This window comes from Heterodontus francisci, chromosome 16, assembly GCF_036365525.1.
Source record: "Heterodontus francisci isolate sHetFra1 chromosome 16, sHetFra1.hap1, whole genome shotgun sequence".
Taxonomy (NCBI): Eukaryota; Metazoa; Chordata; class Chondrichthyes; order Heterodontiformes; family Heterodontidae; genus Heterodontus; species Heterodontus francisci.
Genome location: NC_090386.1, coordinates 18312844 through 18334398, shown reverse-complemented (window position 1 = coordinate 18334398; position 21555 = coordinate 18312844). Strand labels below are relative to the sequence as shown.

Sequence of the window (21555 nt, the reverse complement as noted above, 5' to 3'; positions counted from 1 at the left end):
TTCTCTGATATAACCCACACGCGTCTCTGTAACATTCTCTGATATAACCCACACGCCTCTCTGTAACATTCTCTGATATAACTCACACGCCTCTCTGTAACATTCTCTGATATAACTCACACGCCTCACTGTAACATTCACTGATATAACCCACACGCCTCACTGTCACATTCTCTGATATAACCCACACGCCTCACTGTAACATTCTCTGATATAACGCACACGCCTCTCTGTAACATTCTCTGATATAACTCACACGCCTCTCTGTAACATTCTCTGATATAACTCACACGCCTCACGGTAACATTCACTGATATAACTCACAAACCTCACTGTCACATTCTCTGATATAACTCACACGCCTCTCTGTAACATTCTCTGATATAACCCACACACCTCACTGTAATTATTCTCTGATATAACCCACACACCTCACTGTAACATTCTCTGATATAACTCACACGGCTCTCTGTAACATTCTCTGATATAACCCACACACCTCACTGTAATATTCTCTGATATAACCCACACACCTCACTGTAACATTCTCTGATATAACTCACACGGCTCTCTGTAACATTCTCTGATATAACCCACACACCTCACTGTAATATTCTCTGATATAACCCACACGCCTCACTGTAATTATTCTCTGATATAACCCACACACCTCACTGTAATTATTCTCTGATATAACCCACACACCTCACTGTAATATTCTCTGATATAACCCACACGCCTCACTGTAATTATTCTCTGATATAACCCACACGCCTCACTGTAATTATTCTCTGATATAACCCACACGCCTCACTGTAATTATTCTCTGATATAACCCACACGCCTCACTGTAATATTCTCTGATATAACCCAGACACCTCACTGTAATATTCTCTGATATAACCCACACGCCTCACTGTAATTATTCTCTGATATAACCCACACGCCTCACTGTAATATTCTCTGATATAACCCAGACACCTCACTGTAACATTCTCTGATATAACCCACACGCCTCACTGTAATATTCTCTGACATAACCCACACACCTCACTGTAACATTCTCTTATATAACCCACACGCCTCACTGTAATATTCTCTGATATAACCCACACGCCTCACTGTAACATTCTCTGATATAACTCACACGCCTCACTGTCACATTCTCTGATATAACTCACACGCTTCACTGTAACATTCTCTGATATAACCCACACGCCTCACTGTCACATTCTCTGATATAACCCACACGCCTCACTGTAACATTCTCTGATATAACCCACACGCCTCACTGTAATATGCCCTGATATAACCCACATGCCTCACTGTAACATTCTCTGATATAACCCACACGCCTCACTGTAACATTCTCTGATATAACTCACACGCCTCACTGTAACATTCTCTGATATAACCCACACGCCTCACTGTCACATTCTCTGATATAACCCACACGCCTCACTGTAACATTCTCTGATATAACCCACACGCCTCACTGTCACATTCTCTGATATAACCCACACGCCTCACTGTAATATTCTCTGATATAACCGACACGCCTCACTGTCACATTCTCTGATATAACCCACACGCCTCACTGTAACATTCTCTGATATAACCCACACGCCTCACTGTAATATTCTCTGATATAACCCACACGCCTCACTGTAATATTCTCTGATATAACTCACACGCCTCACTGTAATATTCTCTGATATAACCCAGACACCTCACTGTAATATTCTCTGATATAACCTACACGCCTCACTGTAATTATTCTCTGATATAACCCACACACCTCACTGTAACATTCTCTGATATAACCCACATACCTCACTGTAACATTCTCTGATTTAACCCACACGCCTCACTGTAACATTCTCTGATATAACCCACACGCCTCTCTGTCACATTCTCTGATATAACCCACATACCTCACTGTAATATTCTCTGATGTAACCCACACGCCTCACTGTAATATTCTCTGATATAACCCACACGCCTCACTGTCACATTCTCTGATATAACCCACACACCTCACTCTAGCCTTCTCTGATATAACCCACACGCCTCACTGTAACATTCTCTGATATAACCCACACGCCTCACTGTAACATTCACTATTATAACCCACACGCCTCACTGTCACATTCTCTGATATAACCCACACACCTCACTCTCGCCTTCTCTGATATAACCCACACGCCTCACTGTAACATTCTCTGATATAACCCACACGCCTCACTGTAACATTCTCTGATATAACCCACACGCCTCACTGTAGCATTCACTATTATAACCCACACGCCTCACTGTCACATTCTCTGATATAACCCACACACCTCACTCTCGCCTTCTCTGATATAACCCACACACCTCACTGTAACATTCTCTGATACAACTCACACACCTCACTGTCGTATCCTCTGATATAACCCACACGCCTCACTGTAACATTCTCTGATATAACTAACACGCCTCACTGTAACATTCTCTGATATAACCCACACGCCTCACTGTAATATTCTCTGATATAACTCACACGCCTCACTGTCGTATCCTCTGATATAACCCACACGCCTCACTGTAACATTCTCTGATATAACCCACACGCCTCACTGTAATATTCTCTGATATAACTCACACGCCTCACTGTAACATTCACTGATATAACCCACACACCTCACTGTAACATTCTCTGATATAACCCACACACCTCACTGTAACATTCTCTGATATAACCCACACACCTCACTGTAACATTCTCTGATATAACCCACACACCTCACTGTAATATTCTCTGATATAACCCACACGCCTCACTGTAATATTCTCTGATATAACTAACACGCCTCACTGTAACATTCACTGATATAACCCACACGCCTCACTGTAATTATTCTCTGATATAACCCACACGCCTCACTGTAATATTCTCTGATATAACCCAGACACCTCACTGTAACATTCTCTGATATAACCCACACGCCTCACTGTAATATTCTCTGACATAACCCACACACCTCACTGTAACATTCTCTTATATAACCCACACGCCTCACTGTAATATTCTCTGATATAACCCACACGCCTCACTGTAACATTCTCTGATATAACTCACACGCCTCACTGTCACATTCTCTGATATAACTCACACGCTTCACTGTAACATTCTCTGATATAACCCACACGCCTCACTGTCACATTCTCTGATATAACCCACACGCCTCACTGTAACATTCTCTGATATAACCCACACGCCTCACTGTAATATGCCCTGATATAACCCACATGCCTCACTGTAACATTCTCTGATATAACCCACACGCCTCACTGTAACATTCTCTGATATAACTCACACGCCTCACTGTAACATTCTCTGATATAACCCACACGCCTCACTGTCACATTCTCTGATATAACCCACACGCCTCACTGTAACATTCTCTGATATAACCCACACGCCTCACTGTCACATTCTCTGATATAACCCACACGCCTCACTGTAATATTCTCTGATATAACTGACACGCCTCACTGTCACATTCTCTGATATAACCCACACGCCTCACTGTAACATTCTCTGATATAACCCACACGCCTCACTGTAATATTCTCTGATATAACCCACACGCCTCACTGTAATATTCTCTGATATAACTCACACGCCTCACTGTAATATTCTCTGATATAACCCAGACACCTCACTGTAATATTCTCTGATATAACCTACACGCCTCACTGTAATTATTCTCTGATATAACCCACACACCTCACTGTAACATTCTCTGATATAACCCACATACCTCACTGTAACATTCTCTGATTTAACCCACACGCCTCACTGTAACATTCTCTGATATAACCCACACGCCTCTCTGTCACATTCTCTGATATAACCCACATACCTCACTGTAATATTCTCTGATGTAACCCACACGCCTCACTGTAATATTCTCTGATATAACCCACACGCCTCACTGTCACATTCTCTGATATAACCCACACACCTCACTCTAGCCTTCTCTGATATAACCCACACGCCTCACTGTAACATTCTCTGATATAACCCACACGCCTCACTGTAACATTCACTATTATAACCCACACGCCTCACTGTCACATTCTCTGATATAACCCACACACCTCACTCTCGCCTTCTCTGATATAACCCACACGCCTCACTGTAACATTCTCTGATATAACCCACACGCCTCACTGTAACATTCTCTGATATAACCCACACGCCTCACTGTAGCATTCACTATTATAACCCACACGCCTCACTGTCACATTCTCTGATATAACCCACACACCTCACTCTCGCCTTCTCTGATATAACCCACACACCTCACTGTAACATTCTCTGATACAACTCACACACCTCACTGTCGTATCCTCTGATATAACCCACACGCCTCACTGTAACATTCTCTGATATAAGTAACACGCCTCACTGTAACATTCTCTGATATAACCCACACGCCTCACTGTAATATTCTCTGATATAACTCACACGCCTCACTGTCGTATCCTCTGATATAACCCACACGCCTCACTGTAACATTCTCTGATATAACCCACACGCCTCACTGTAATATTCTCTGATATAACTCACACGCCTCACTGTAACATTCACTGATATAACCCACACACCTCACTGTAACATTCTCTGATATAACCCACACACCTCACTGTAACATTCTCTGATATAACCCACACACCTCACTGTAACATTCTCTGATATAACCCACACACCTCACTGTAATATTCTCTGATATAACCCACACGCCTCACTGTAATATTCTCTGATATAACTAACACGCCTCACTGTAACATTCACTGATATAACCCACACACCTCACTGTAACATTCTCTGATATAACCCACACGCCTCACTGTAATATACTCTGATATAACTAACACGCCTCACTGTAACATTCACTGATATAACCCACACACCTCACTGTAACATTCTCTGATATAACCCACACGCCTCACTGTAATATTCTCTGATATAACCCACACACCTCACTGTAACATTCTCTGATATAACCCACACGCCTCACTGTAATATTCTCTGATATAACCCACACACCTCACTGTAATTATTCTCTGATATAACCCACACGCCTCACTGTAATATTCTCTGATATAACCCACACACCTCACTGTAATTATTCTCTGATATAACCCACACACCTCACTGTAACATTCTCTGATATAACCCACACACCTCACTGTAACATTCTCTGATATAACCCACACGACTCACTGTAATTATTCTCTGATATAACCCACACACCTCACTGTAACATTCTCTGATATAACCCACACACCTCACTGTAATATTCTCTGATATAACCCACACGCCTCACTGTAATATTCTCTGATATAACTAACACGCCTCACTGTAACATTCACTGATATAACCCACACACCTCACTGTAACATTCTCTGATATAACCCACACGCCTCACTGTAATATTCTCTGATATAACCCACACGCCTCACTGTAATATTCTCTGATATAACTCACACACCTCACTGTAACATTCACTGATATAACCCACACACCTCACTGTAATATTCTCTGATATAACCCACACACCTCACTGTAACATTCTCTGATATAACCCACACGCCTCACTGTAATATTCTCTGATATAACTCACACACCTCACTGTAACATTCACTGATATAACCCACACACCTCACTGTAATATTCTCTGATATAACCCACACACCTCACTGTAATATTCTCTGATATAACCCACACACCTCACTGTAATATTCTCTGATATAACCCACACACCTCACTGTAATATTCTCTGATATAACCCACACGCCTCACTGTAATATTCTCTGATATAACTCACACACCTCACTGTCGTATCCTCTGATATAACTCACACACCTCACTGTAACATTCTCTGATATAACCCACACACCTCACTGTAATATTCTCTGATATAACCCACACACCTCACTGTAATATTCTCTGATATAACCCACACGCCTCACTGTAATATTCTCTGATATAACCCACACGCCTCACTGTAATATTCTCTGATATAACCCACACACCTCACTGTAATATTCTCTGATATAACCCACACGCCTCACTGTAATATTCTCTGATATAACCCACACGCCTCACTGTAATATTCTCTGATATAACCCACACACCTCACTGTAATATTCTCTGATATAACCCACACGCCTCACTGTAATATTCTCTGATATAACTCACACACCTCACTGTCGTATCCTCTGATATAACTCACACACCTCACTGTAACATTCTCTGATATAACCCACACACCTCACTGTAATATTCTCTGATATAACCCACACACCTCACTGTAACATTCTCTGATATAACCCACACGCCTCACTGTAATATTCTCTGATATAACCCACACACCTCACTGTAATATTCTCTGATATAACCCACACACCTCACTGTAATATTCTCTGATATAACCCACACACCTCACTGTACTATTCTCTGATATACCCTCCCCCTCACTGTAATATTCTCTGATATAACCCACACACCTCACTGTAATATTCTCTGATATACCCTCCCCCTCACTGTAATATTCTCTGATATAACCCACACACCTCACTGTAATATTCTCTGATATAACCCACACACCTCACTGTAATATTCTCTGATATAACCCACACACCTCACTGTAATATTCTCTGATATAACCCACACACCTCACTGTAATATTCTCTGATATACCCTCCCCCTCACTGTAATATTCTCTGATATAACCCACACACCTCACTGTAATATTCTCTGATATACCCTCCCCCTCACTGTAAGGTTCTGGTGTTCCCCACACCCACTCACTGCAACACTCTGATATACCTCACTTTAACATTCTGATATATCCCACACCCTTCACTTCAATACTGTGAGATAGCTCAGACCCTCACTGTAACATTCTCTGATATAACCCCTACACCTCACTGTAATATTCTCTGATATAACTCACACACCTCACTGTAACATTCACTGATATAACCCACACACCTCACTGTAATATTCTCTGATATAACCCACAAGCCTCACTGTAATATTCTCTGATATAACCCACACACCTCACTGTAATATTCTCTGATATAACCCACACACCTCACTGTAATATTCTCTGATATAACCCACACGCCTCACTGTAATATTCTCTGATATAACTCACACACCTCACTGTCGTATCCTCTGATATAACTCACACACCTCACTGTAACATTCTCTGATATAACCCACACACCTCACTGTAATATTCTCTGATATAACTCACACACCTCACTGTAATATTCTCTGATATAACCCACACACCTCACTGTAATATTCTCTGATATAACCCACACGCCTCACTGTAATATTCTCTGATATAACCCACACGCCTCACTGTAATATTCTCTGATATAACCCACACACCTCACTGTAATATTCTCTGATATAACCCACACGCCTCACTGTAATATTCTCTGATATAACCCACACGCCTCACTGTAATATTCTCTGATATAACCCACACACCTCACTGTAATATTCTCTGATATAACCCACACGCCTCACTGTAATATTCTCTGATATAACTCACACACCTCACTGTCGTATCCTCTGATATAACTCACACACCTCACTGTAACATTCTCTGATATAACCCACACACCTCACTGTAATATTCTCTGATATAACTCACACACCTCACTGTAATATTCTCTGATATAACCCACAAACCTCACTGTAATATTCTCTGATATAACCCACACGCCTCACTGTAATATTCTCTGATATAACCCACACGCCTCACTGTAATATTCTCTGATATAACCCACACACCTCACTGTAATATTCTCTGATATAACCCACACGCCTCACTGTAATATTCTCTGATATAACCCACACGCCTCACTGTAATATTCTCTGATATAACCCACACACCTCACTGTAATATTCTCTGATATAACCCACACGCCTCACTGTAATATTCTCTGATATAACTCACACACCTCACTGTCGTATCCTCTGATATAACTCACACACCTCACTGTAACATTCTCTGATATAACCCACACACCTCACTGTAATATTCTCTGATATAACCCACACGCCTCACTGTAACATTCTCTGATATAACCCACACACCTCACTGTAATATTCTCTGATATAACCCACACACCTCACTGTAATATTCTCTGATATAACCCACACACCTCACTGTAATATTCTCTGATATACCCTCCCCCTCACTGTAATATTCTCTGATATAACCCACACACCTCACTGTAATATTCTCTGATATACCCTCCCCCTCACTGTAATATTCTCTGATATAACCCACACACCTCACTGTAATATTCTCTGATATAACCCACACACCTCACTGTAATATTCTCTGATATAACCCACACACCTCACTGTAATATTCTCTGATATAACCCACACACCTCACTGTAATATTCTCTGATATACCCTCCCCCTCACTGTAATATTCTCTGATATAACCCACACACCTCACTGTAATATTCTCTGATATACCCTCCCCCTCACTGTAAGGTTCTGGTGTTCCCCACACCCACTCACTGCAACACTCTGATATACCTCACTTTAACATTCTGATATATCCCACACCCTTCACTTCAATACTGTGAGATAGCTCAGACCCTCACTGTAACATTCTCTGATATAACCCCTACACCTCACTGTAATATTCTCTGATATAACCCACACACCTCACTGTAATATTCTCTGATATAACCCACAAGCCTCACTGTAATATTCTCTGATATAACCCACACACCTCACTGTAATATTCTCTGATATAACCCACACACCTCACTGTAATATTCTCTGATATAACCCACACGCCTCACTGTAATATTCTCTGATATAACTCACACACCTCACTGTCGTATCCTCTGATATAACTCACACACCTCACTGTAACATTCTCTGATATAACCCACACACCTCACTGTAATATTCTCTGATATAACTCACACACCTCACTGTAATATTCTCTGATATAACCCACACACCTCACTGTAATATTCTCTGATATAACCCACACGCCTCACTGTAATATTCTCTGATATAACCCACACGCCTCACTGTAATATTCTCTGATATAACCCACACACCTCACTGTAATATTCTCTGATATAACCCACACGCCTCACTGTAATATTCTCTGATATAACCCACACGCCTCACTGTAATATTCTCTGATATAACCCACACACCTCACTGTAATATTCTCTGATATAACCCACACGCCTCACTGTAATATTCTCTGATATAACTCACACACCTCACTGTCGTATCCTCTGATATAACTCACACACCTCACTGTAACATTCTCTGATATAACCCACACACCTCACTGTAATATTCTCTGATATAACCCACACACCTCACTGTAACATTCTCTGATATAACCCACACGCCTCACTGTAATATTCTCTGATATAACCCACACACCTCACTGTAATATTCTCTGATATAACCCACACACCTCACTGTAATATTCTCTGATATAACCCACACACCTCACTGTAATATTCTCTGATATACCCTCCCCCTCACTGTAATATTCTCTGATATAACCCACACACCTCACTGTAATATTCTCTGATATACCCTCCCCCTCACTGTAATATTCTCTGATATAACCCACACACCTCACTGTAATATTCTCTGATATAACCCACACACCTCACTGTAATATTCTCTGATATAACCCACACACCTCACTGTAATATTCTCTGATATAACCCACACACCTCACTGTAATATTCTCTGATATACCCTCCCCCTCACTGTAATATTCTCTGATATAACCCACACACCTCACTGTAATATTCTCTGATATACCCTCCCCCTCACTGTAAGGTTCTGGTGTTCCCCACACCCACTCACTGCAACACTCTGATATACCTCACTTTAACATTCTGATATATCCCACACCCTTCACTTCAATACTGTGAGATAGCTCAGACCCTCACTGTAACATTCTCTGATATAACCCCTACACCTCACTGTAATATTCTCTGATATAACTCACACACCTCACTGTCACGTTCTCTGATATAACCCACACGCCTCACTGTAATTCTTCTCTGATATACCCCACACACCTCACTGTAACATTCTCTGATATAACCCACACACCTCACTGTCACGTTCTCTGATATACCCCACACACCTCACTGTAACATTCTCTGATATAACCCACACACCTCACTGTCACGTTCTCTGATATACCCCACACACCTCACTGTAATATTCTCTGATATAACCTACACACCTCACTGTAACATTCTCTGATATAACCCACACACCTCACTGTAATATTCTCTGATATAACCTACACACCTCACTGTAACATTCTCTGATATAACCCACACACCTCACTGTAATATTATCTGATATAACTCACACGCTTCACTGTAATATTCTCTGATATAACCCACACACCTCACTGTAATATTCTCTGATATACCCCACACACCTCACTGTAATCCTCTCTAAAATCACAGTCGCAGAATTGTTACAGTGCAGAAGGAGGCCATTCGGCCCATCGTGTCTGCACCGACTCTCTGAAAGAGCTATTCCCTCAGTTCCATTCCTGTGCCTTCTCCCCGTAACCCCACACATTCTTCCTTTTCATATAACTGTCTAATTCCCTTTCGAATGCTTCAATTGAACCTGCCTCCACCACACTCTCAGGCAGTGCATTCCAGACCTTAACCACTCTCTGCGTGGAAAAGTTTTTCCTCACGTCACTTTTGCTTCTTTTCCCAAAAACTTTAAATCTGTGCCCTCCCGTTCTCAATCCCTTCAGAGTGGGAACAGTTTCTCTCTATCTGCTCTTTCCAATCACCTCTCAACCTTCTCTTCTCCAAGGGAAACAGTCCTAACTTCTGCAATCTATCTTCATAACTGAAATTCCTCATCCCTGGAACCATTCTTGTCAATCTTTTCTGTACTCTCTCCAATATCCTCACGTTTTTCCTAAAGTGCAGCGCCCAGAACTGGACGCAATACTCCACATGCCTCACTCTTACACCCTGAAATGTCCCAGATGAGGTTCTTTAACCATCATTGAAATTGCTGACTTGTATTTTGCTCTCTGCAGCCAGAAAATATCTTATGTGTGGATCAAAATGGAAATCAGGTGAAGATCATCGACTTCGGACTGGCCAGGAGGTAGTATTCAGACTGAGTGGGACTGGAAAAGTGTGTCCGTTCTAGTGTACATCCTGAGTGTGTATGATACAGATAGATGCCTATATGTCTTGCACCTTAAATTATATGATAGATTCTTTAGTCTTGGCCTTGGAGAACCCCACTGATCTGCAGCAAAGTTTTCTCTAGCAGAGTGGTAGCAGTGAAATGCAGCTTGGCCATAAGAGTGAAAGTGGACATGAAAGTGAAGACTCCATTCAAAGCATTTTCCGTTCTCACGCGTTGCCCTCCCATCTATGATTGCCCGACTTGCGACCACATTTCCTGAGGGCTGAGTCTGCCCTGGACAGGTGCAGGTGAAGCAGTCTTTGGTGAGGTCCTTACAGGCTCCAAAACCCAGAGATTGTCAGCTAAGAGGAGGGATCTGAGCAGCCTGCTCCTACCTCTGCTGAAACCACAGGGGTTGCACTGTTACATTCCGGAAAGTTATTTGGTAATGGATAGGACTGGTGCCAATCTTTACACACTTTCATAAGTATTTATTTACAGAGTTACATATTACAAGCACACACTTTCTCCTCTAACAACCATGGTTTCAGTCTGTGTCCATAGTTAATGCCCACCACCCATATACAACTAAATGTAATTAATATACAATTAACAGATTCCCTTCTTTTTCTAAATAAAAACATTAGAGTTTATACTAGGGGCAATTTCTATTGGCCAATTTACCTATCAACCTGCAAGTCTTTGGCATGTGGGAGGAAACCAGAGCACCCGGAAGTGCTAAGAAAACAACAAGTTGTTAAAAGTACTTTGGCTGCTTAAACACTGGCTCTTGTGGAGTCAGTGGATATGGAATTCTATTTGTCAAATATTTTAAATGAAATTCTGTACAATAGGTGCACTGAAGACAGTATACCCATTGAATGTTTTGTAGATCATTGATAATTGTAGGATAAAATAACAGATTAAGTCAAAAACCTCCATACTATGTACAGAACATTACAAGCCTCTCCTCTAGGGCCCTTAACGATTTCTTCATCCATACATTTCTATTTTTAAAACAATCAGACAGTTGATAACCTGCATCCACTCATTTCAATTTACAGATTTCCTTTCTCTCCAGTATTTGTTTCAAGCCAGAAATGTCAATCCGTAACCTTTTCTCACTCACACCAGTTGCAACAAATCGTTCATTTGACACACCTTAGCATATTTCAGCAATTTAACCCAGGGATCCCAAAATTGAATTTTGCCAATCTTCACACAATCTGTTAATCCATGATATATTCCTCCATGGAATGACCATCTGTTTTTCAAAATCAATCAAAATCTGACCATTCCTCATAGGCATTCTTGTAGATTTCATCCAAGAACTCAAAAAAACAAAGAACAAAAATAATTACAGCACAGGAACAGGCCCTTCGGCCCTCCAAGCCTGCGCCGATCCAGATCCTCTCTCTAAACATGTCGCCTATTTTCTAAGGTTCTGTATCTCTTTTCTTCCTGCCCATTCATGTATCTGTCTAGATACATCTTAAAAGACTCCATCGTGCCCGCATCTACCACCTCCGCTGGCAATGCGTTCCAGGTGCCCACCACCCTCTGCGTAAAGAACTTTCCACGCATATCCCCCCTAAACTTTTCCCCTTTCACTTTGAACTCGTGTCCTCTAGTAATTGAAACCCCCACTCTGGGAAAAAGCCTCTTGCTATCCACCCTGTCTATACCTCTCATGATTTTGTACACCTCAATCAGGTCCCCCCTCAACCTCCGTCTTTCTAATGAAAATAATCCTAATCTACTCAACCTCTCTTCATAGCTAGCGCCCTCCATACCAGGCAACATCCTGGTGAACCTCCTCTGCACCCTCTCCAAAGCATCCACATCCTTTTGATAATGTGGCGACCAGAACTGTACGCAGTATTCCAAATGTGGCCGAACCAAAGTCCTATACAACTGTAACATGACCTGCCAACTCTTGTACTCAATACCCCGTCCGATGAAGGAAAGCATGCCGTATGCCTTCTTGACCACTCTATTTACCTGCGTTGCCACCTTCAGGGAACAGTGGACCTGAACACCCAAATCTCTCTGGACATCAATTTTCCCCAGGACTTTTCAAATCTTCACTATCCAACTGAAGGGCATCCAAATTACAAAACACTTTTCTTCTGATTTCACTTCTTGTAGGAAATGACAACATCAAAACCGTACCTAAATTCCTCTTCTTTTGTGTCATAGGGAACCATCTCCTCTTTGAGGGCCCACAATCTTCAATTACTTTTTGGTCTACTAATTTTTGATTCCAATGAACCTGGGCCAGATTCCTTTAGAATTCACCAAAGTCAGTCCTCCATAGAATCATAGAAAAGTACAGCACAGGAGGCCATTCAGCCCATCATAACTGTGCCAGCCAAAATACAACCATCCAGTCTAATCCCTCTTTCCAGCTCTTGGTCCATAGCCCTGCAGGTTACAGTACTTCAAGTGCATATCCAATTACGTTTAATTGTGATGAGAGTTTCTGCCTCTACCTTTCAGGCAGAGGGTTCCAGACCCCACCACCCTCTGGGTGAAAAAAATCTCCTCAGCTTCTCTCTAATCCTAAATCCCTCCAAAGGAAATTGCTCCTTCCGATTCACTCTATCCAGGCTCCTCATTGTGTACACCTCAATTAGCTCTCCTATCAGCCTCTTCTGTTCCAAAGAAAACACCCTCAGCTGATCCAATCTTTCCTCATAGCCAAAACTCTCCAGTCCTGGCAACTTCCTCATGAATTTCCTCTGTACCCTCTCCAGTGTAATCATATCCTTTCTGTAATGTAGAACTAGAATTGCACACAGTACTTTAGCCGCAGCTTAACTAGTGTTTTATACTGTTTCAACATAACTTCCCTGCTCTTATATTTTATGCCACAGCTAATAAAGGAAAGTATCCCATATGCCTTCTTAGCTGCCTTATTGATCTGTCCTGCTCCCTTCAGAGATCTGTGAACATGCACTCCAAGGTTCTTCTGTTCCTCTACACTTTTCAGTATCCTACCATTTATTGTATATCTCCAGATTGGATTCCATTTGCCATGTTTCTGCCCGTCTTACTAGTCCATTGATATCTTCTTGTGGTCTAGAACTTTCTTCTTCATTATCAGCCACATGGCCAATTTTTGTATCATCTGCAAACTTCTTAATCATGCCCCCTAATTTAAGTCTAAATCATTGATATGTATCATGAACAGCAACGCACCCAGTACTGAGACCTGTGGAACCCCAAGGAAACAGCCTCCCAGTCACAAATACACCCATCGACCATTATACTTTGTTTCCTGCCTCGGAGTCAACTTTGGATCCAACTTGCCACTTTCCCATGCATCACATGGGCTCTTATTTTTCTGACCAATCTGTCATGTGGGACCTTATCAAAAGCCTTGCTAAAATCCATATAGACTACGTCAAATGTGTTACCCTCAACAACCCTCCTTGTTACCACTTCAAAAAATTCAGTCAAACTAGTCAGACATGACCTTCCCTTAACAAATCCATGCTGACTGTCCTTGATTAATCTATAAGTATTAATACTGTTCCTCAGAATTTTTTCTAATGATTTGCCCACCACTGAGGTTAGGCCGACTGGCCTGTAATTACTCATTCTCTCCCTTTCACCCTTTTTAAACTATGGTACAATGTTAACACTCCTCCAGCACCAGCCTTTAGCCAGACAGGATTGTAAAATGATGGTCAGAGCCTCCACTATTTCCTTCCTTGCTTCTCTTACCACCCTGGGATACATTTTATCCAGCCTGGCAATTCACCTACTTTTAAAGATGCTAAGCCCTGAATATTTCCTCTCTCATAATGTCTCATACTCATTCAGTATTTCATACTCCTCCTCCTGAACTACAATGTCTGCTTTGCCCCCTCTTTTGTGAAGACAGACACAAAGGCCAAGATTTTATGCTGGTGACAGAGGTCTCGACGTCTGGAAAAAGTAATGCCGAGAACCCTCCTTCACCTCTTCAGTGGGAGGCCCACCAAATCTAGTGTCCATTAGGCACTTAAATGCTGATGGAAATCCTGCCCTTGGAGAGCTGCCAGACAACCAGAGGCCAGCAGCTCTTCCACTGAGCAGTGCCACCGCAGAGGCAGTGTCTGCTGCCAGTGGAGCACCTACCTGAGGCCCAGGAGCATGCTGGACCCAGGCCACAGGTAGGTCAGGGTGGGAGGGATCTCACAGGCTGGGAGTCATGGGGCAGGGGGGTGGCTCTCAGTGCCCCCACCCTTCCCGATGCCAGGTCCCTCATTCAGGTACTAACTGCATTTTAACGAGGCCACACCTACCCCCCAACCCCTCCACCAAAGCCGGGAAGCAACCCACATGGTTTTTCGTGCCGTGCTTCCCGTGTGGCGGGATAAGGCATAAAATTCCCCGCAAGGTATTCATTACAAACCAGTTAAATACTTATACACTTCATTGTACCATGTTCTTTTCTGTAACTATTTTCAATCTGATGATATTGTGATTACTGATCCCTAAATGCTCCCCCACTGAAACATGTTCCACTTTCCCCACTTCATTCTCCAGAATCAGATCCTGCACTACTTCCTTCCTCATAGGGCTGGAAACACACTGATCAAGAAAGTTCTCTTGCACGTGTTTCAAAACTCCCCCCACTCTGTTACTATACCAGATGACATTAGGATAATTGAAATCACCCATTAGCACTATTCAATTGTTTTTTACATCTCTCTGAAAATTGCCTGTAAATTTGTTCCTCTATCTCCTTCCCACTATTAGGTGTCCTGTAGTACACACCAGTAGCGTAATAGCTCCTGTAATGTTCTGTAATGCTGACCACATAGATTCTGTCTTTGTACCCCCAGCTACATCATCCCCTCCAGTGCTATAATAGTTTCTGATGAATAACTGCTGACCGCCTTCTTTTTCTCCTTCCCCATCATTCCTGAATACCTTGCAGCTAGGAATATTACGTTCCCATTCCTCCTCATCTTTGAGCCAGGTCTCAGTTATTGCCAATATATCACAGTCCCAATGTGGTGACTTGTGCCTGGAGCTCACCTACTTTATTTACCAGGCGACATGGATTTACATACATACACTCCAAACCCATCTTAGACTGCTTTGTATTTGTCTTGTCTGATCCCACCTAATTCTGAATTATTTATCTAGTGCCATTTGCCTCTGCCAGTCCTCTGTGCACCTTGTTACTCCTCTTTCAGTTTCATCCTGGTGTCTACCACACGCACTCGCACCCCCCCCCCCCACCCCCAGCTAAATTAGTTTCAACCCTGCCCCTCAGCACTGTTAACCTCCCTGCAAGATCATTGGTCCTAATGCTGTTGAGGTGAAACCCGTCCCTTTTAAACAGCTGCCTCCTGTCCCAGAACTGGTCCCAGTGCCCCAGGAATCTGAAGCCCTCCCTCCTGTATATTTCTGCAGCCACACATGGACATGTTTTATGCTATAGTTCCTATACTCACCAGCACAAGGCACTCGGAGTAATCCAGATATTTACCACCTTTCAGCTCGTGCTCTTTCATTTTCTCAAGAGCCCCAGAAACTCTGACTGCAACATCTCAACCCTCTTCCATCCAATGTCATTGGTGCCCACATGTGCCACAGCATCTGGCTCTTCTCTTTCCCCCCTCAAAATGTTCTCCTCTCAATGATGTCCTTTACGCTGACACCAGGAGACAAAGCACCGTGTGGGTTTCATGTCGATGACTGAAGAAATGCCTGTCTGTCCTCCAATTATCAAGTCCCCTGTGACCACTGTATTTCTACACTTTGCTCTGCCTCACTGTGCAGTCACCTACCCCTTGGTGCTGTGCATGTTCGTTAGAGCACTGCCCCGCCCCCAACCCTGCAAGGTCTCATCATGCTAACCAGTATTCAACACTGAAAACCAGTTTGAGAGTGTCACAGTCCTGAAGGATTTGATATCTTCCTACCCTCCAGGATGGCATCTACTTACTCTTCTCCTGAGCTTTCTGTAGCTGCAGGGTAACCACTTCCTTGAACATGCACTCCAGCTTCCCAAATGCCCTGTACTGATTCCAGACACTGCTCAAGCTCAGGAGCACTGAGCTGGAGTTTGAGCAACTGAAGGCATATACTGTAAATATACTGTAAATCCAGGACACGTGATGATCCTGGAGTTCCCACAAGGCACAGGAATTGCAGGCAACCAGTCCCATCATTTAAAAAAAAATCTCCTTAGATCATTTTAATTAATCTATTTATAGACTCACTGTGGTCCTGGCTTGAATTACTTAGCATCTCCTTCCATACGTGCACTGAATTCCCACACTCACCAAATTCCCATTGCCACTCTGTATAAAACCTATTCCTTTTGGAAAATACTCTGAGTTCTGTCCACAAATGTAGTGTGTCAAGTGTAGTGCAGATTGATACAGTGTGTCAGAGTTTTACCAACCCCCTGACATTGGGGGTCCTGGTGGGGGTCCTGGAAAATCCTTCCGAGAGAGGCACGCCATGGGCCGCGATGCCGGGAAGGCCCCAAACCATTTTACTGGCATGGGCAAGGCCTCGGGGCTGCCCCACCACCCCCCACCCCCCCCACCCCACAACTGCTCAGCAAACAAAAGCGTAATTTACATATGTAAATAAATGCTAATTACTTACTTGATTGCGACGGCCGCCCCACGCTGATATTCCAGCCTTTTGCCAGAAGTCCTGCGCCTTCAAATATCCGTTCAGAGATCCGAGGTGTAACAGTGGTGGGGAGGGGGGAACGAGCGAAAATTGGGCCTCTTTCCCATTCCCCGCTCAATACAATTACAAAAAGTATTTGCCCTTTCCTCCCTGTCCCCACACCCACCCCCCCCACCCCCACTCCCACTCCCACTCCCACTCCCATCCCCACTCCCACTCCCATCCCCACTCCCACTCCCACTCCCACCCCCACTCCCACTCCCATCCCCACTCCCACTCCCACTCCCACCCCCACTCCCACTCCCACTCCCACTCCCACCCCCACTCCCACTCCCACTCCCACCCCCACTCCCACCCCCACTCCCACTCCCACTCCCACCCCCACTCTCACTCCCACCCCCACCCCCACTCCCACTCCCAGCCCCACTCCCACTCCCATCCCCACTCTCACTCCCACTCTCACTCCCACTCCCACCCCCACTCCCACTCCCACTCCCACTCCCACCCCCACTCCCACTCCCACTCCCACCCCCACTCCCACTCCCATCCCCACTCTCACTCCCACTCCCACCCCCAACCTCACTCCCACTCCCACTCCCACCCCCACTCCCACTCCCACTCCCACTCCCACTCCCACCCCCACTCCCACCCCCACTCCCACTCCCACTCCCACTCCCACTCCCACTCCCACTCCCACTCCCACTCTCACTCCCACTCCCACCCCCACCCTCACTCCCACTCCCACCCCCACCCCCACTCTCACTCCCACTCCCACCCCCACTCCCACTCCCACTCTCACTCCCACTCCCACCCCCACTCCCACCCCCACTCCCACCCCCACTCCCACTCCCACTCCCACCCCCACTCCCACTCCCACTCCCACTCCCACTCCCACCCCCATTCCCACCCCCACTCCCACTCCCACTCCCACCCCCACTCCCACTCCCACTCTCACTCCCACTCCCACCCCCACCCTCACTCCCACTCCCACCCCCACCCCCACTCTCACTCCCACCCCCACCCCCACTCCCACCCCCACTCCCACTCCCACTCCCACTCCCACTCCCACTCCCACCCCCACTCCCACTCCCACTCCCACTCTCACTCCCACTCCCACCCCACTCTCACTCCCACTCCCACCCCCACTCCCACTCCCACTCTCACTCCCACTCCCACTCCCACTCCCACTCCCACTCTCACTCCCACTCCCACTCCCACTCCCACCCCCATCCCCCCCACCCCTACTCCCACTCCCACTCCCACCCCCACCCCCACTCCCACTCCCACCCCCACCCTCACTCCCACTCCCACTCCCACTCCCACTCTCACTCCAACTCCCACCCCCACTCTCACTCCCACTCCCACTCCCACTCTCACTCCCACTCTCACTCCCACTCCCACACCCACTCTCACTCCCACTCCCACCACCACTCTCACTCCCACTCCCACCCCCACTCCCACCCCCACTCCCACTCCCATCCCCACTCCCACCCCCACTCCCACTCCCACTCCCACTCCCACCCCCACTCCCACTCCCACTCCCACTCCCACTCCCACCCCCACTCTCACTCCCACTCCCACTCTCACTCCCACTCCCACTCCCACTCCCACTCTCACTCCCACCCCCACTCTCACTCCCACTCCCACTCCCACTCCCACTCTCACTCCCACTCTCACTCCCACTCTCACTCCCACTCCCACCCCCACTCCCACTCCCACCCCCACCCTCACTCCCACTCCCACTCCCACCCCCACTCTCACTCCCACTCTCACTCCCACCCCCACCCCCACTCCCACTCCCACTCCCACCCCCACCCTCACTCCCACTCCCACTCCCACCCCCACTCCCACTCCCACTCCCACTCCCACTCCCACCCCCACCCTCACTCCCACTACCACTCCCACTCCCACCCCCACCCCCACTCCCACTCCCACTCCCACTCCCACTCACATTCCCACTCCCACTCCAAAACACTTCCCTTTTACATCTGAGCTTCCCCCACAAGATTGCACAAAGTTTAAGGTCCAACCCTTCCTACCATCCCTGATACCCATTTCGCATATTTGACCTCGTCCCTCCCGCCTAGCACTGATAAACTTACCTCCTCCCCCCTCCCCACTAGTGTCACACCTCGTTTCCCCGGGTCCTCAAGATCTCAGGTAAGTGTATTTAAATTTATTAAATTTATTCATTTGAATATATTAATTGTGGTCCTGTCGCCCAGCGGCAGGGAGGCTGCCACAGTGCCTTGCTGTCGCCACGAGGATCAGGCCGGGCCCTGCCGACATCGAGGTCCATGGCGGGCCTCATATGGAACCATCTTCAGGCACCCAAACCCCCGCCTAGGATCATGAGATTCAGGGCTTCTTAAAATCCAGCCCTTTGAGTGAGATTGATACAGTCTGCCAGGTGGAGTGTACAATCTGATTGAGATTGATACAGTGTGTCAAGTGTGGTGTACAATCTGAGTGAGTTTAATAGAGTGTGTCAGGTGTCGTGCAGACTCTGTGATAATGATACAGTGAGTCTAATATTGTGATAGAGATTGATAGTGTGCCAGGTGTAGTGTACATTCAGTGTGAGATTGATATAGTGTGCCAGGTGTAGTGTACATCCAGTGTGAGATTGATATAGTGTGCCAGGTGTAGTGTACATCCAGTGTGAGATTGATATAGTGTGCCAGGTGTAGTGTACATCCAGTGTGAGATTGATATAGTGTGCCAGGTGTAGTGTACATCCAGTGTGAGATTGATATAGTGTGCCAGGTGTAGTGTACATCCAGTGTGAGATTGATATAGTGTGCCAGGTGTAGTGTACATTCAGTGTGAGATTGATATAGTGTGCCAGGTGTAGTGTACATCCAGTGTGAGATTGATATAGTGTGCCAGGTGTAGTGTACATCCAGTGTGAGATTGATATAGTGTGCCAGGTGTAGTGTACATCCAGTGTGAGATTGATATAGTGTGCCAGGTGTAGTGTACATCCAGTGTGAGATTGATACTGTGCCAGGTGTAGTGTACATCCAGTGTGAGATTGATACTGTGCCAGGTGTAGTGTACATCCAGTGTGAGATTGATATAGTGTGCCAGGTGTAGTGTACATCCAGTGTGAGATTGATATAGTGTGCCAGGTGTAGTGTACATCCAGTGTGAGATTGATATAGTGTGCCAGGTGTAGTGTACATCCAGTGTGAGATTGATATAGTGTGCCAGGTGTAGTGTACATCCAGTGTGAGAATGATACTGTGCCAGGTGTAGTGTCCATCCAGTGTGAGATTGATATAGTGTGCCAGGTGCAGTGTACATCCAGTGTGAGATTGATACTGTGCCAGGTGTAGTGTACATCCAGTGTGAGATTGATATAGTGTGCCAGGTGTAGTGTACATCCAGTGTGAGATTGATATAGTGTGCCAGGTGTAGTGTCCATCCAGTGTGAGATTGATAGTGTGCCAGGTGTAGTGTACATCCAGTGTGAGATTGATATAGTGTGCCAGGTGTAGTGTCCATCCAGTGTGAGATTGATATAGTGTGCCAGGTGTAGTGTACATCCAGTGTGAGATTGATATAGTGTGCCAGGTGTAGTGTACATCCAGTGTGAGATTGATATAGTGTGCCAGGTGTAGTGTACATCCAGTGTGAGATTGATA

At 45.1% G+C, this 21555-nt stretch overlaps 1 protein-coding gene across 1 annotated transcript in view; it reads left to right on the top strand.

The window, feature by feature from the left end:
- Positions 1 to 21555, top strand: part of mylk2 (myosin light chain kinase 2) — a 255199-nt gene that overhangs the window by 182079 nt on the left and 51565 nt on the right. The window contains exon 6 of the mRNA XM_068048759.1: positions 11163 to 11233. Coding sequence (XP_067904860.1) covers positions 11163 to 11233 — 71 coding nt within the window. The remainder of the gene's footprint in view (positions 1 to 11162; positions 11234 to 21555) is intronic.